The 17,369-nt window shown below is 48.4% G+C and overlaps 1 protein-coding gene across 1 annotated transcript in view; it reads right to left on the reverse strand.

Annotated features, from left to right (window-relative positions):
* The window catches only part of CLUH (clustered mitochondria homolog), an 85,513-nt gene extending 83,374 nt beyond the window's left edge, over window positions 1–2,139 (reverse strand). The window contains exon 1 of the mRNA XM_035139029.2: window positions 1,875–2,139. Coding sequence (XP_034994920.2) covers window positions 1,875–1,998 — 124 coding nt within the window. The 5' untranslated portion in view covers window positions 1,999–2,139. The remainder of the gene's footprint in view (window positions 1–1,874) is intronic.
* Window positions 2,140–17,369: the final 15,230 nt, after the last annotated feature.

Below are 17,369 nucleotides of genomic sequence, written 5' to 3' on the forward strand. Positions count from 1 at the left end.
TGGAGGGGCAGGTGTCAGGGGAATCAGATCAGATGAGACAGTTACTATATAGGACAGGCCTATAGTTCACACCAACTAAAGGGGTTGGGGAATGTGTGTGAGCTGTACCATTTCAGGGGAAGGGGGGCGGCTCTCAAAGGATGGAATGCTCTTCAATACAGAAAAATGAATAAATCCTTGCAACTGGGTATTATCAAGGAAAAAGGCAAGGCTATCCACCCTCCCTTCTTGCTGGTGGGACGTCATTTGCAAATAAGGTTATGCAGGGGTCATTCACAAATCCTGGGAGTCATGGGGGAAGAGGGCCAAAGGTCATGACCCTCAAGCCTAAAAAGATGTGTCATGATGAAAGCTGATGGGGAAATGGGGGGGGATTAACAATTATTTCTCCCCCCAGTATGGATCCGTTCCAAGGGTTACTCTTCTGCAATACACTGCAGCCACTGCTCCTCAATATGGGCAAGTAAATCTAGGCATGGGGTGGGGAAATGATTGACCACGTGAGGTTGCAAATAACTCCCCTTAAGAGTCCGAAGTTCAACACTTGGGAGGGTCCCTGACACTTTCACAAAGTTCGTTTTACCACCAAGGTGTGGGTGGGTGGGTGGAGAATCTGGGTCACAGCTCACGGCCCATGCTTATGTTGTCAAAGTCCCAGTGAGTTCCACGGGGCTTACTCGCAAGCAAGGATGCACACAGGAGGCGAAGCAGGGGCCTCAATAACCCATTGTGGCGGCTGAGTTGTGAAAACATGGGTCATATTCAAGGAGAAAGCCCCTCCCCCTCCCCAATATAAATATCTCGTTTTAATTTCTCTTCTGATGGTTTGGCCTTGTAAGCCACTTTCGATGCTTTGAAAGGGACTAAAGCGACTGGAGATTATTCAGGAGTAGCCACCTCCAAAGCAGGGTGGGCTGGTGGAATTAGCCCAGAATGTGATGAAAGCAAGCGGAAAGTTAAGGCTGCCTACTTACTTTAGAAACCCACCTTAGAGGCTTTTACTCACAAGCAAGCGTCACTGGCCTGGACCCTTACCCCCAACACCACTTAGAGCAGCAGCAAGGCTTAATTGGGGGGGGGGGGGAGATCTTATACAGAACTGCAACCTTTCAACACGTCACAAGCCACCTTGCAAACCACCGTCGGAAAGGTCACATATATGGAACCATAAGAGGCCCAGGAACAGGAAGCTTTTCCGGGTCGCCATCTCCAAAGGGCTGGGGGAGGGGAAATGGAGTTAGAGACAGGGGTCATTACCCCAAGAAACAGTCCAGGCGAGACAACTACACTAGGGTCGGCGCTTTCTCTCTACCCTAACCCGCCCAACCTTCAAATAATAGAAGATGCTTAAAAGGATTGCAGGTTTCTGAAAAAAGGGGGGAGAGAACAGGTTTGAGCACACTCGTCGGGAAAAGCAAAGAAAAAGAAACTAACCGCGTGCACCTATATGCACACTGCACGCATAAAAAAAAGAAGAGGAGGGTGGCGGGTTGCTCCAGCAGAACTCCCGTCCCCTAAGCGTAAAAGGTTGCAACCAGCGCATAGCTGTCAAGTTTTCCCCTTTCCTCGCGAGGAAGCCTATTCAGCATAAGGGAATTTCCCTTAAAAAAAAGGGAGGACTTGACAACTATGACCCAGCGTTAGGTCTGCTCGAGAGCAACCGCGCGGGGACGAAAGGGAGTCAGACCCACCCGCTCCAACTGGGGTCTTACTCCCGAGTAGGAAACAAGCCGAAGCGAGCAGAGTTTGAAACACTTTGCCCATGGGCAGGGGGGCTGTCATTCCTTGGGAACCGCGGCGGCGAAGGTTAAACGCTGCAGGGAACCCGGAGGAGGGATCCACCCAGGAGGATCCGACCGCGAAAGACTGCTCACCTGCGCTAAGCTCCGGCTCCTTGCCGGCCGGGCCCTGGTTGCCCCGCTGCTGCTGCTGCTGCTGCTGGTCCTCCTCCGCCGCCGCCCCTGCAGGAGCCACCTCGTCCGCCGCCTTGATGACCATGGCCGGTCTCTCCGCCGCCTCCCCTTCCTCGCTGCCTCTGGCGAAGGCGCCGCCGCTGCTCCTGGCGCTGCTGCTGCTGCTGCGAAGGACGGAGAGAGCCACTCGCAGCCCCACGTGGTGCGCGCTTCACCTCCGGCGGCCGCTCTCTCTCTCGCTCGCTCTCCCACCCTCTGCCCCAGTCAAACTCCGCCCGACGACGGCGACGGTGCCCCGGCTGGGACAAAAAACAGAAGGGGCGGAAGAGGCGGGGCAGAAACGCCTTAAAGGGACAGCGGAGTCAGAGGGGAAGGGGAGAGGACGGGTAGGGCAAGGGAGGAGGAGGGGGGAGAGAGAGAGAGAGAGAGAGAGAGAGAAAGAGAGAGGGGGGGGAGGGGAGAAAAAGAAGAGGGGAAGGAGTATAATGACCAAGCTGCAATTGAAATGATTTTTTTAATAAGTTGTGTCTCTTTTGCTTCCCAATTTGTATTCCCCGCCCAGACCTCTTTATTGAAAGTTTAAAAGTACAGGCGAAACTCGGAAAATTAGAATATCGTCGAAACGTGTGTTTATTTCAGTAGTGCAACTTATTATTGTTTTATTTTAATTTTAGTTTTTACAAATGCTTTCTTTTGGGAATTCCACAGTAACAAAACAAATAGTTGTTGTTGTTTAGTCGTTTAGTTGTGTCCGACTCTTCGTGACCCCATGGACCAGAGCACGCCAGGCACTCCTGTCTTCCACTGCCTCCCGCAGTTTGGTCAGACTCATGTTGGTAGCTTCAAGAACACTGTCCAACCATCTCGTCCTCTGTCGTCCCCTTCTCCTTGTGCCCTCCCTACATTTCATTAATTATATTCCATTTATAATTGACCCGCCTAACGACAAATAATTACAATTACAGCAAAGAAAGGCTTGACATATCTTGCTTTGCATGTCATGCATCTATCTCATATATTGGTTTCACCTTTTAAGTTGCGTTACTGAAATAAATGCACTTTTTGACGATATTCTAATTTTCCGACTTTCACCTATATAACATTCTATTTGCGCTAAACATGGTGAGACGTAAATGAAAGAGAGAAACAGCACCCCGTTCAGAAGGGAAAGTAAAAGGGGGGGGAACCCCCCCCAAAACTGTATACTTTACAAAGTTGTTATGGTACTTTGCCGGAACTTAACCTATTAAAGTATTTTTAAGAATGGATTCATTGAATTTGTCCAGGGTGATTCTGCATTTATAGTCACGCTGTTCATATATTGTGAGTTTGTCTATAAGTCTTCAATCCAATCACAGAAGGGAGCTGCATTTTTATTTTTCCAATTCATCTGTATCAGTCTTTTGGCCTTGGTAAGGGCACGAAGAGTCCGTTCATATTGTCCTTCTGTAAGGTTCCATGTAGGGACCCAGGTGGTGCTGTGGGCTAAATCACTGAGCCTAGGGCTTGCTGATCAGAAGGTCGGCGGTTCGAATCCCTGTGACGGGGTGAGCTCCCGTTGCTTGGTCCCAGCTCCTGCCAACCAGCAGTTCGAAAGCATGTCAAAGTGCAAGTAGATAAATGGGAACCGCTATAGCGGGAAGGTAAACGGCGTTTCCATGTGCTGCTCTGGTTTGCCAGAAGCGGCTTTGTCATGCTGGCCACATGACCTGGAAGCTGTACGCCGGCTCCCTCGGCCAATAATGCGAGATGAGCGCGCAACCCCAGAGTCGGTCACAACTGGACCTAATGGTCAGGGGTCCCTGTACCTTTAAGGTTCCATGTGCTGGGCATATAATTCAAAATGATATTTTTGCTCTGTAAATGCAAGGTTGTTCCGTACAGTTCTGTCACTGCAGGTGAATAGGCAGTGTGTTGCTATGCAAAGCCCCAAACAACCGGGACCCAGTTTGCCTTAAGGACGGTCGTAGCACCCGGGTCACTGGGAGCATCCAGAGGAATACTTTTAGGCCTCTCCCATTTAAACAGGCCTCATTGGCTTCAACTAGAAGTCAGGCATTTAGTGTTGCCCATCTCATGCAGTGGGACACTTTTTTCCGCAGAGATTTGGCAGGCATCCTTGCGTTTGACATTCAGGTGTCTCTTGAAGACTTTTCCTCTTAAAGACAAGCATTTAAAAAAAAATGTTTTCGGGCCTTTTAATGATTATTCTGTATTCCTTTTTAAAGTCTTCTGTACGCGGCCCTGATGTTTTGTGAGAGGGAGGTATATAAATACTTTTATAAATAAATAAAGAGCAAAGAGCAATGGGACCTTTATAAGAGGATGGTGCCCGCTAGCAAGCACCTAACTAGACACTGACCTGTCAGCCCCATAGCTGCCAAGTCCGGGTCGTAAAGATCCGGGATCGGCAGTGCGCGCATGACCGGAAGTTGCGTGACGCGACTTCCGGGGGCGCTTTGCCCTTCTATGGGCATCAGAAAATGGCGGCGCCGGCGCTGGAAGTCGCTTCCGCGCATGACCGGAAACACGTAAAAGCGACTTCCGGTGCCGCCGCCGCCATTTTCTGATGCCCATAGAAGGGCAAAGCGCCCCCGGAAGTCGCGTCACGCAACTTCCGGTCATGCGCGGAAGTGACTTCCGGTGCCGGCGCCGCCATTTTCTGGTGCCCATAGAAGGGCAAGCAGCACCAGAAAAATGGCCGGGTAATTCTCCTCCATTCATAGCTGCCAAGTGTCCCGATTTAAGGGACAATACCGGGATTTTCCGCTAAACGGGAGACCGCCGGGAAACGGTAAGAAAAAATGGGTTTTCCCGGCGGATACGGGATACTTGGCAGCTATGGTCAGCCCTAATTGCAGCAACATTATAGTTTTCCCCCCATGTTGCTAAGGCTGCAATCTGATGCACACTTACCTGTGAGTAGGGATGGGGTGGAGAGTTGTTTGTGTCTTAGTGAGAAACTACCTACCTAAAACCTCTCAAACCAATACACAAGCTGAAACGTTGCTGTCCTTTGAAATCCACACTTCTCTGAATTTTGCAAATGCAGGTCTCCAACCAATAGGTGCAAAAATGTGTATATTTGGAGGGGGTGTGTATTAAATTGGGTGGGAAATGGCTAGCGGGAATGTGTCAAGAAGCCAGGCAAAGATGTGCTTGTTCAGGTAAATTTCTCACTAAAATCCCGGCAAAGTTACCTGAGAGTAACACAACGGAAATTGCTTCCGAGTCAACTTGTGCAGCAGCAGGCTGTGTGCCCAGCGAAACCGAACCCAGAAGTGAATCCTGAGTCAGCATCGTCTTCTGAACAGGTATTCCATCCCCACAGTCTCAGACTTGGGCGCAGATGCCACAGTCTCAGACTTGGGCGCAACAGTGACTAGGAGTGACTCACTCATGGGAAAAAGTACCTGTCACTCTTTGGTTGTTTATGTAATACACCATTTATCCTGGCCACTTCATTACCAACAGATCTTCACCCTGTTGAATATCTCTGGCTGTCCTTTGTTCTCTCTGAAGCCAATCTCTTCCAATGCTGGGCCTGCTTTATAATAACAAGACCCACCCCCCTCCAAAAACTTTCTGCCAGTGGCGTGTGGTCGGTGGACTAGAGGGGCTAGGCTAATCCCCTAAATGTCCCTTTGGTGCCTCCTTCCCAAAGTGTGGGAAGTTTATGCCCAGCTTAGGAGGGAGGCACGATGCTCATGCACGGGACGCCAGGGCGTCACAACACCACATGTGCAACGTAGCCCCTCCATCGCCCTTGCACTGTTCCCCTGTGAAAAATTTCACTGCATGCCACTGCATTTCGTCTTTACCTGCGTGTATATATTTAGAGATATATAGATACAAGTCTCTTGCAGAAGATCTGTGTATCGAGCATTCACCCTGCTTTGCTTGCATAAAGCTTACGTGGAGGTTAGAATATATCCACGTTGGACTGACGTCGGTTCCGATTTGTTTGACGGAAGGTAATACAACAGTGAGCACCCTACTTTTGCTTGCACACGGTATATATGTATTTGTGCTTTCCTTCTCCCCTGCCCTCCCCCACTCCTGGCACTTTTAAGTGCATTTCCCTGCCACTTTCCAAACTGCAAAAAGAAAAAAAGTTTTTAACAAGTGGGTTTGTTGCACTGGGGCAACAAAGCAATTCAGTCCGCTGTAATTGTAGATTGCAGGGGATTAGATGGCCCTGAGCATACCTGCCAAGTTGCTGTCAGAGAAATAAGGGACCGGGCCGGAAATAGCAGACCGGAAGTAGCACTGCCGCCATTTTGGAACTGGGCGGAGCATGCTCAGAAGTGACTTTTGATGCTGCTTTGCCCAGTTCCAAAATGGCCGCCGCGCCAGAAGTCGCACTGCAGCCATTTTGGAACTGGGCAGAGCAGCATCAAAAGTCGCTTCTGAGCATGCTCCGCCCAGTTCCAAAATGGCCGTCGTGCCAGAATAAACCGGGGGAAAAAATCCATTTTTTCAGCTAGGAACAGCTGGAAAAACGGGGATTTCCCGGGGGAAACAGGAGACTTGGCAGCTATGGCCCTGAGCTGTATACCCACTTGGGTGTCCAGATGCCAAAGAGACAGGGCTCCTCTGACTTTAACAGTTGTGCAGATGGGGGAATCTCAGCAGGGTGCAGCTTGTCATGCAAGGCACACCTGCTGAAATTCCCCTTCCAGTGCAAGTTTTAAAGGCACAGTGCCCCTTGTCCTCTTTTGCATCCAATCAGCCTGATGCCAACTTAGGATAGCATCCTGTGCCTCGGGTGAAGTGGCATCTGGCCACAATGAACTGGGAAAGTAGCTAAGGTGCTAATGCTTATGCTCTAATATATATTAGATTTGTGAGAGAGTGTGTGTGTGTGTTTATGATGTCTGTAGGATTTATAATGCATGCATAGGAAACTTAACAGCATAAAACTATCCATGTCTACTCATAGAGAAGTCTCCTTGTGTTCAGTGTGGCTTGTTCCCAGGCAAGGGGGCAAGCAAGAGAGGAAACTATTTTCTTCCTGTTTAGGGCCTCATTCCTTTGGGGGCAATACATTGAGGGCTGCAGGCCAGTGGTGGGAAATTGGGGTCACTGCCTGTGTTAGGTAAATGGCACTAGCCCTAGGCTAAAGGGCAAAGGTAAAGGGACCCCTGACCATTAGGTCCAGTCATGACCGACTCTGGGTTTGCGGTGCTCATCTCGCGTTATTGGCCGAGGGAGCCGGCGTACAGCTTCCAGGTCATGTGGCCAGCATGACAAAGCCGCATCTGGCGAACCAGAGCAGCACACAGAACCGCCGTTTACCTTCCCGCCGGAGCGGTACCTATTTATCTACTTGCACTTTGACGTGCTTTCGAACTGCTAGGTTGGCAGGAGCAGGGACCGAGCAACGGGAGCTCATCCCGTCGTGGGGATTCGAACCGCCGACCTTCTGATTGGCAAGCCCTAGGCTCTGTGGTTTAACCCACAGCGCCACCCGCGTTCCTAGCCCTAGGCTAGTCAAGGGCTATTGCCATTTCCCTTTACTCTTGCATCTGCACCCTCTCTCTCTCTCGCACACCCTTGTACTCTCTCTTTCCAGCACGCCCTTCCCCTATTTTTTCACCCTCCCTGCCATTCACATAAAGTTAAGCAAAGCTACATGACCCCCAGGGGGGTGTAGGAACGCCATACCCTCCAACATTTCTCCGATGAAAATAGAGACGTCCCATTCCATAATGATAATTTTATTATTTATACCCCCCATCTTACTGGGTGGGTTGCTCCAATCTGGGCAGCTTCCAACACACACACACACCATTAAAAAAAAACTTCCATCTACAGGATTGCCTTCAGATGGTTCAGGGGTTGAACGACTCCATACCCTCCAACATTTTTCCAATGAAAATAGGGAAATCCTAAGGAAAAATGGGACATTCCAGGATCAAATCAGAAACTGGGACGGGTTCTGTAAATCAGGGATGTCCCTGGAAAATAGGGACACTTGGAGGGTCTGGAATGGAGCTTGAAAGTAAGAGCCAATTCTCTGTCCCGCCCAACTGAAAATAGATCGTCGCCATTTGCAAACTTCTATACTTCAGTGTGGAGTAGGGAGAGAAAGGTTTGAATCGGCTCCTGTTAGCTCTGCCCCTTTAACAATGGTTCGTTCTAGAAAGCAACTAGCACAGCTATTAAGTGATTTGTGCTATTGAAAGCTTCACCTGCCTGCTTCTGTAGCGCAAACACCTGTTAAGGTCTCTGTGATTGGCAGAGTTGGCAGATTCAGGGAGCTTTAACCTGATTCCTCCAGAAAAGGAAGGTGGTTTTTCTTACTTTCACACAGCTGGGGCTCCAAGCTCATTGGTCCTTGTTCAAGAGAGGACTCATGCTTATCTTATTAACACACTTGGCCCTATTGTCTCGACCAGAACCATATGACCTCTCATTAGGCATGGAGGGGGGCATTTAAAGGGAGAACTGCCTAATTCACTTCCTGAAACAATATTTGAACTGAAACCACAGCCAGGTTCGAAATTTGCAGTGCAATTATCTAGCCAAATAACTTGTTTTAGGGAAAATGCATATAGTTCTGTGTGTCAAGTGTACATAAAATGCATACATTTGTGAAAATAACATGTGAAAAAGCATGCTATTAGGCAAGAATTGCTTGCAGAAATGCGCGCAACTTTGGGAGAGCTTTGTACTAAAACAATGGCGAATTTTCACGAGGACTTAAAAAAATTGCAAACTGATGCAGAGCTTATCATCATTGGGTACAGGCAATGGAAAAACCGTGTTCTGCCCCTGCCCTGCTCTTTGAGTGACGTCTTTCATGACATTTCCGGATTGAGCGCTGTGCATGTAAGTGCAATCGCACACATGTCAGGCACGCCTATAATGGGGGGGGGGGTTGCCTGTACTTGCAATGGCCCATTGGGGAGCCTACAGTCAGCCCCTGGAGCTTCCTGGCCCTCAAGCAGCAATGTTTATAGTACATCTAATCTTTCTCCTTCTGGGAGCATGTCCAGGTTGAGCTGAGAGAAAATTAAGCAAGGAAATTATTAGTGGCAATGGTGGTGTCCATTGGACCTGGTAGGGCAGAAGGCTGGGAGCCCAACAGTAGGTGGCGCTTGAGATGTTACAGCAGTGACGGTTGGTGCCTATTGGAATTGGTTGGGCGGAAGGCAGGAAGCCCAACCGTAGGTGGAACCAATGATGGGCAGAGCCAGGTCATTCTAGTGTTGTCCCTAGCCTCCTCCCTGCTAAGTTCTAGAAGGGCAACACAGAGACATAGGGAGGAGGGTACTGACAGGCAGGGGCACCCCCTAAACTCATTGTAAGTAAGAAGGCAGGCAGGGGTTGGTGGGGCAGTGCCCCGTTCACCCCAAATGGATCAGCCTCCACCATTGTCAAGTGTGGGTGGTTTGTGCAGAACGGTCTCATGGGCTGAATTGGGACACCAAATTAGGAGATTCCACTGAGTTAGAGGGTGCTGGGCAATTTGCTCATCCAGAGGGGATGAGCAAATCTACCCCCCCCGAGGGGTAGGTTGGTGTCTTCCAGCACCTCCCACACAGACTCCGAGTATCTGCTGTCTCTGCCAGCAGAGCCAGCGTGGTGTAGTGGTTAAGAGCAGTAGACTCGCAATCTGGGGAACCGGGTTCGCATCTCCGCTCCTCCACCCTTGGGCTAGTCACACTTCTTTGAAGTCTCTCAGCCCCACTCACCTCTCAGAGTGTTTGTTGTGGAGGAGGAAGGGAAAGGATAATGTTAGCCGCTTTGAGACTCCTTCGGGTAGTGATAAAGCGAGATATCAAATCCAAACTCTTCTTCTGCCAAGGTACTCCATGCTCTGGTGCTCCCAGACTGGATTATCGCTGCCACCGTGCCCCATTTTGATTAGGGCTTGGCGATCTATCAATATATCATCCAAAACCAGTTTGATGTCCCATCTCGTGATATCGGTTTCATAATTTCTGACCTGGCAATATATCGTAAACCAGTGTGTGTGTGTGTGTGTGCGTGCTATGCAAAAACCACAATGTGGGGGAAACCATGAAGCCAGCCAACGCTTCTCTTGATTCCCGCAGCCCGTTATCTCTGCTTCCTCAGCTCCTCTGTGCCTCCTGCATGGGGAAGCGAATCACGAGGCAGGAAAAACACGTGAGCCAGCCAAAGCCTCCACGTAGCTCCATCTTTATTTCAGACATTGTGATATATCGGTATATTGCGATGTTTAGCTGGTGATACATCACGATGTTGAAAATCAGACGTCACCTTAATTTTGATTAGGGAAAAAGGCTCACGCAACTCCGAAAACAGACGTAGCAGAATGCCTTTGGCCTGTCGCTTCACCGCTGAAGATCATGGTGAGGATGCTGTGAGACTTCTTCTGGGGTGGTGATGTTTATCCTATGCTCGTTTCCAGGCCTGGCAGAGATGGTGCTGGGAGGGTCCGACTGGCTCCATCGCTTCCGGCAGAAGACGTCATGGATGAGCTTCCTTGCTTGTGAATGCAAGAGTGCCGTTGTGCGTCCCGGGGGTGAGTCAGCGCAAGTGTGGCAGGCTTCAGAGCGAGGAAGGGATATCCCTCTTCGCCACCTCCACCCGAGACTCTGCACAGACAGGCTTAATCGTGGCATTGCAGCAGGAGGGTGGATGAGAGATGGACAAGAACAGGCACGTTCAGGAAGGAGACTCCGCTATTTAGTGGAGCACAATTCCTCTGAGTAGCAGATCAAGTACCTCGCCGGCACTAGGAAGCAGGCTGCTAAGAAGCCTTTCTGTGACACATCACAGATCCCCTCAAAAGATCATGGGAACTATAGTCAGTTATGGGGGCTAAGCATTGCTGGGAGACGCCAGCTCCCCTCACCGAGCTACAGTTTCCAGAGGGGTTTAACAATGGCTCTCCTTCTTTCCCAGGGAACTCTGGGGATTTCAGAAGAGGCTGCTGGATCAGACCAATGGCCCAGCATCCCGTTCTCACATGTCTGTAGGAAATCTGGAAGCCGGACCTGAACACAAGACCACTCTCCTCTTCTGTGGTTTCCAACAATTGATATTCAAAAGCATTGCTGCCTCCGACCAGGGAACCGGAGCTTAGCCACCACATCTAGTAGCCATGGATAGCCTTCCCCTCTAGGAATTTGTCTTCTCGCAACTCTCTGCACCAGACTTCACAAGATTCTTTGAGGGGGGGGGGGAACCAATGGCTGCTTCGAATGATCTAATATGACTTTAAATATATTGTTTGGGGCCCTTCCCAGCAGAAGGAGAAGGAAGGGACCCAGGAATCACCACATTTTGATGTAAGTTAAATACAAAACATGGCTGTATAAAGGCTGAGTGTGTGCTCAAGACATAACGGCAGGCACCCCCAAACTTCGGCCCTCCAGATGTTTTGGACTACAATTCCTATCTTCCCCGACCACTGGGCCTGTTAGCTAGGGATCATGGGAGTTGTAGGCCAAAACATCTGGAGGGCCGCAGTTTGGGGATGCCTGCATAACGGTATGCAAGCCAACCAAATCCTACTCCAAAGTACAGTAGGCTCTTTAAAGGACGAAAATTACTCCCGTCTGTTAATTTCAATGGGTCTGCTTTAACAGCCATGGCTCTCCCCCCCCCCACGAGGAATCCTGGGAACTGTAGTTTGTTAAATATGCTGAGAGTTGTTAGTAGACTCCTATCCCCCCCAGAGAAGTGGCCATGGAGCAATGGATTCAAACTACAAGAAAGAAGATTCCACCTAAACATTAGGAAGAACTACCTGACAGTAAGAGCTGTTCGGCAGTGGAATTTGCTACCAAGGAGTGTGGTGGAGTCTCCTTCTTTGGAGGTCTTTAAGCAGAGGCTTGACAGGCATATGTCAAGAATGCTTTGATGGTGTTTCCTACTCGGCAGGGGGTTGGACTGGATGGCCCTTGTGGTCTCTTCCAACTCTATGATTCTAGGAGGGAGGCAGGTGGCGCTGTGGGTTAAACCACTGAGCCTAGGGCTTGCCGATCAGAAGGTCGGTGGTTCGAATCCCTGCAACGGGGTGAGCTCCTGTTGTTCAGTCCCAGCTCCTGCCAACCTAGCAGTTCGAAAGCACGTCAAAGTGCAAACAGATAAATAGGTACAGCGGGAAGGTAAACGGCATTTGCATGCGCTGCTCTGGTTTGCCAGAAGCGGCTTTGTCATGCTGGCCACATGACCTGGAAGCTGTACGCCGGCTCCCTCGGCCAATAACGCGAGATGAGCGCACAACCCCAGAGTCGGTCACGACTGGACCTAATGGTCAGGGGTCCCCTTTACCTTTTTATCCCCCAACAGAGTTGGAATTCCCAGTGCTCCTTGGGAAGAAGGATTGGTTGTTAAACTACTCAGAGAACTGGAGCTCCATGAAGGGAACTGTGGTCTCTTTACAACTCTCAGCACCCTTTACAAACTACAGTTCTCAGGATTTTTATTTTTATTTATTTTGGGTGGGAGGGGAGCCATGACTGTTTAAAGTGCTTTTAAATGCTGCTTTAAGTACCCGGGGTCTATGTTAGGTCGTTTCAATGCATCTAGTTTGTAAAACTTAATTGAATACCGCACCACAGATCATTACTGTGCCTATTCTTAGATTCAGCCGTCCCTGGCATTTCAAACAAATTCAGGGGCAGGCGGGTGTTGCTGATACAGATTAAGCCTTGAGTAAAGGTTAAGCCAGCCTTCCTCATCCCCTGAGCAAAGCAGGCATGGGAAACACTAGGACAAGATTTCCTTGTCATCAATCCAGGTTTCCCATTATAAAGCCAGACCCTTCAAGCGCCCCTATTTTCCAGGGATGTCCCTGATTTAGAGAAGCCCTCCTGATTTCTGATTTGATCTCGGAATGGCCCGCTTTTCCTTAAGATGTCCCTATTTTCATTGGAGAAATGTTGGAAGGTATGGAGTTATCCGACTCCCGAGCTGTCTGAAGGCAATCCTGTATAGGGAAGTGTTTTTTAAAAAACCGTTTATTATTAATAATAATAATAATAATAATAATACCCCACCCATCTGGCTGGGTTTCCCCCACCACTCTGGGCGGCTTCCAACAAATACCAAAATACATTAAAATATCACAAATTAAAAACTTCCCTAAACAGGGCTGCCTTCAGATGTCTTCTAAAAGTCAGATAGTTCTTTATTTCCTTGACATCTGAAGGGAAGGCGTTCCACAGGGTGGGTGCCACTACCGAGAAGGCCCTCTGCCTGGTTCCCTGTAGCTTTGCTTCTCGCAGTGAGGGAACCGCCAGAAGGCCCTCGGAGCTGGACCTCAGTGTCCGGGCTAAACAATGGGGGTCGAGACGCTCCTTCAGGTATATAGGACCGAGGCCGTTTAGGGCAGACATCCCCAAACTTCGGCCCTCCAGATGTTTTGGACTAGAATTCCCATCATCCCTGACCACTGATCCTATTAGCTAAGGATCATGGGAGTTGTAGGTCAAAACCTCTGGAGGGCCGCAGTTTGGGGATGCCTGGTTTAGGGCTTTAAAGGGCAGCACCAACACTTTGAATGGTGCTTTGAATTGTTTCTTTTATATATGTTGGAAGCTGCCCAGAGTGGCTGGGGCAACCCAGTAAGATGTGTGGGGTATAAAGAGTAAAATTATCATTATGGAATGGGACGTCCCTATTTTCACCGGAGAAATGTTGGAGGGTATGGTAGCACTTACATTGCAAGCATATGAAGGATTCCTTTTAGTCCTCTCTCATTTAAAGAGGCCTCACTGGCTTCAACTGTTGGAGGGGATGTAAAGGCAGTTTCCTTTGCCGTTTCAAATGTATGAAATTCCCACAACTACTGTATTTTCCCATGTATCAGATGCCCCCATGTATAAGACGCCTCCTATTTTTGGGGACTCCAAATTTAGAAAACACCCCTCAGCACTATCCATGTATAAAACGAGCCCCAATTTTAAACCTATTTTTTTTGGTTAAAAAACCCCCAAAACCTAGTCTTATACATGGAAAAATATGGTATGTCGCGAGGGGCGGTCAGTGGAATCTAGTATCTAAATGGACCCAGTTTCTTGGAAAGGGAGGAGGAGATTTGGAGCAATGGATGCCTTTTACCCCTGGGCTCCAACGGACGGTCAATTGATTTGACTTTTGCTGAGTCATCCTTTCTGATAAGTTGCCAAGTTTACAGTATAAACCTTGGCAGGGTTCTCCCCGTTCGGCAGCAAGCACAGGCATATTCCTCATGCGGGTGACTCAACAGGAGTGTGTGAGCACAGAATCACACACAGAAAAATAACAGTGGTGCAAACAGTTTTTAAAAAAGGATTGTAGTGGTTAGAGTGTTGCACTGGGATAAATCCAATAATTTTAAATATTTTATTTTCTGAGATGGATCTATTTATTTTTTTAAACTTGGACTCAATAATAAAGTAAAGATAAATAAGATAGGACATGTGTTACAAAAGAAAAAGAATTACCGTACTTTCCCATGCATAAGGCTACGTTTGTTTCTTTAAAAATTATGCTTAAAAGTGGGGGTCGTATTATACAGTGCTACCTCTGGATGCGAACAGGATCCGTTCTGGAGCCCCGTTCGCAACCTGAGCAGTGCGCAACCTGAAGCACCGAATCTGCGCATGCACGTGACGTCATTCGGCGCTTCTGCACATGTGCGAATTGCTGAACCCGGAAGTAACCCATGATGTACGCAACCCGCAGCGACCGTAACAAGAGGTATGACTGTACATGGATAGTGCATAGGGTGGACGTTTGATTGGTTGCTGCTGCAGCTGTCAGCAGCTAGTGGGCGTGTTATTGGTTGCTGCGTCAATGGCTAGTGTTGATTGGCTGACGCTGCGGCAGTTGGGCGGGCGATTGGCAGCGTCTGCCGGCGAGGGGACAGACGAGAGGCGGATTTCTGGATGCGTGCGGGTGAGTGGTTTTCGGCAACCCCCCCCTAAAAAAGCTCAGCAACCTTGCGTAAACCCCCCCAAAATCAGCTCAACAACTGGGCAATCCTCCGCAAAAGAAAGAAAAGCTCAACAGCTCTGTGTCGTCTTTCCCCATTTTCTTAAATTTGGAAAAGTACGGTAGATGTGATTTGCCTTCAAGAAACTCACATCGCAATACGACATAGAAGAGTCTTGATAAAAGATTGGGTGTGGAATTTTTAACATCAGATAAAACTAAAAAGAGAGATAGGTTGTAATCTATATTAAACCCAAATATGACTGGAAGCAAGGGTTCAAGGATGAACAAGGAAGAATGATTGGAATACAGATAACAGCCCCGAATCTCGCTGGGTGACCTTGAGCAAGTCGCCGACTCTTTTGGCCTCTCCTACCTCACAGGGTTGTTTTGAGGATAAAATGGAGAGGGAGAAAGTGGTGTGTGTAATAAATAGCAACACATCTACACCACCAGTGCTCTTGAAAGTTGATATGCTATATAGCCAGCTCGAGAAAAATATTTTGCTATTCAGGATAGGGCGAGTCCTCAATATATTGCGAGTGGACACACACACGCACTGACACCTCCCAGAGATTGGCCTCAATCCCCAACCACTTTGCAGTGCATCGCGGGTCGCTCCCCCTACTGTGTTGGCACGACTGCTGTTGCAGCCACTGCCTGCCACCTCCTGTCCTGGGCTGGTGAACTAGCTAGCTACATTAGTAAAGAAACAGCGATTTGAATGCGCTATAAACATGCAGCACAAGATGGCGCCAGAGAGCAGGGAATTTCAAAACGCAATTTTCCATAGAGATTTTTTGCTGTTGTTGAAGAGATATAATTTCTGACTTATTTATGACATATTCCCCCCCCCCCCCGCCCCGTGTCCAAATGCACCCCAAACTTAGTTGGCTGTGGGACTAGAATTAGGTAGGAGAAAGCTCAGCAAGTGCCATTTTTAATACCCCGTCATCCGAAGCAGAGCTGGTTATCCCAGAAGAGGTTGCTGGAGCAGCATGCAAGGCACCACTCCCCGTGGGCCCTGCTAGAGCTCCCAGCCCTCAGCTTTTGTTCAGTTGTGCCGGGTGCTGACCCTGTGAATCCCGCCGTCCCCATTTGTGCAGCATCAGACGCGCTCCAGGAACAGAAGTTTCTCAGATCGGAAATTGGTTCAACGTAGGCATCCATCAGTAACAATGGACTAGTTCGGAGAATATGGCTTTTAATTGAAATGGTTTGCGCTGACCGGGAAAGACCTTTCCAACATCCTCAGGAAAGCAAAACGAAACAAACAAACAAAAAAACACCCCAGAAAAAAACCATTGTGTACATCTGTAGTCCGTGTTAGGCCCAACTCTCAGAAACAGAAGTGAAGTGGTAAACGTTGAAGCTTATCCACACTGCGCTTTCAAATCACAGGTGAAACACTTTATTCCCCCGAAAAAAATCCCGTTCACTGCGGCTTGTTAAAGCTGCTGTCTGGACTGTACCACTTTAGACTCTGGGTTGGTGGCTGCGGCATTTCAAAGGATGGATTTGTCCTCTGCAAAAAGGAATCCTTACATGTTGAAAGCTAGCATGTCAGGGAGAAAGCTGCACTAGGACCCTTCCTCGGACACTGAGGTTTCTACATGCAGAGACATATGCAACGTTTTGTACAGAGGAAAGCAATTAAACCAAAACCACACACACACACACCAAAAGCGCAGGGATAAGGGACCCCTGTTTTGGCAGCAGCAACATCGTCTGGGGGTCATGAGGCAGGTGTTTGTTATTTTATGGCAGGCTTTAATGGCATTGTGTGTTATCTGCTGCAACCTGCCCTGGCACCTCACAATGAAGAACTAAGAAATATAATAAGTGAATGAATCAGCAGGATGTCAAGAATTGTAGCAAGGCTGAGTGCTACTTTATTCTGCAAGAGCTACTTCATTTTGAAGTGCTACTTCAGTCTGACCTCATCTGGAGCCCTGTCTCCCGGTCTGGGCACCACATCTTAAGGAGGAGGGATGTAAAGGAGCTGGAAGATGTATGTTGATTGGAAGAGGTTAGAACGAGGCCCTCAAACATGGCCAGGGGTAAGTCCTATGAGGAAGGCAGTGAAGGACCGGTTATACAGGTGAAACTCGGGAAATTAGAATATCGTCAAAAAGTGCATTTATTTCAGTAACGCAACTTAAAAGGTGAAACCAATATATGAGATAGATGCGTGACATGCAAAGCAAGATATGTCAAGCCTTTTATCTGTTGTAATTGTTTGTCGTTAGGCGGGTCGATTATAAATGGAATGCAATTAATGAAATGTAATAGCGATGTTTATTTTTGTATTATTGTAACTATTTGTTTTATTACTGTGGAATTTCCAAAAGAAAGCATTTGTAAAAATTAAAAGCAAAATAAAAAATAATAAGTTGCATTACTGAAATACCGGTAAATGCACTTTTCGACAATATTCTAATTCTCCGAGTATCTCCTGTATTTAGCCTGGAGAAGATTGAGGGGAGACCTGCTAGTCTTCTTCAAAGTGCTGTTGCCCTGAAGAGCACTTTGTTTTTT

The sequence above is a fragment of the Zootoca vivipara genome, chromosome 15, assembly GCF_963506605.1.
Source record: "Zootoca vivipara chromosome 15, rZooViv1.1, whole genome shotgun sequence".
NCBI classification, from domain to species: Eukaryota; Metazoa; Chordata; class Lepidosauria; order Squamata; family Lacertidae; genus Zootoca; species Zootoca vivipara.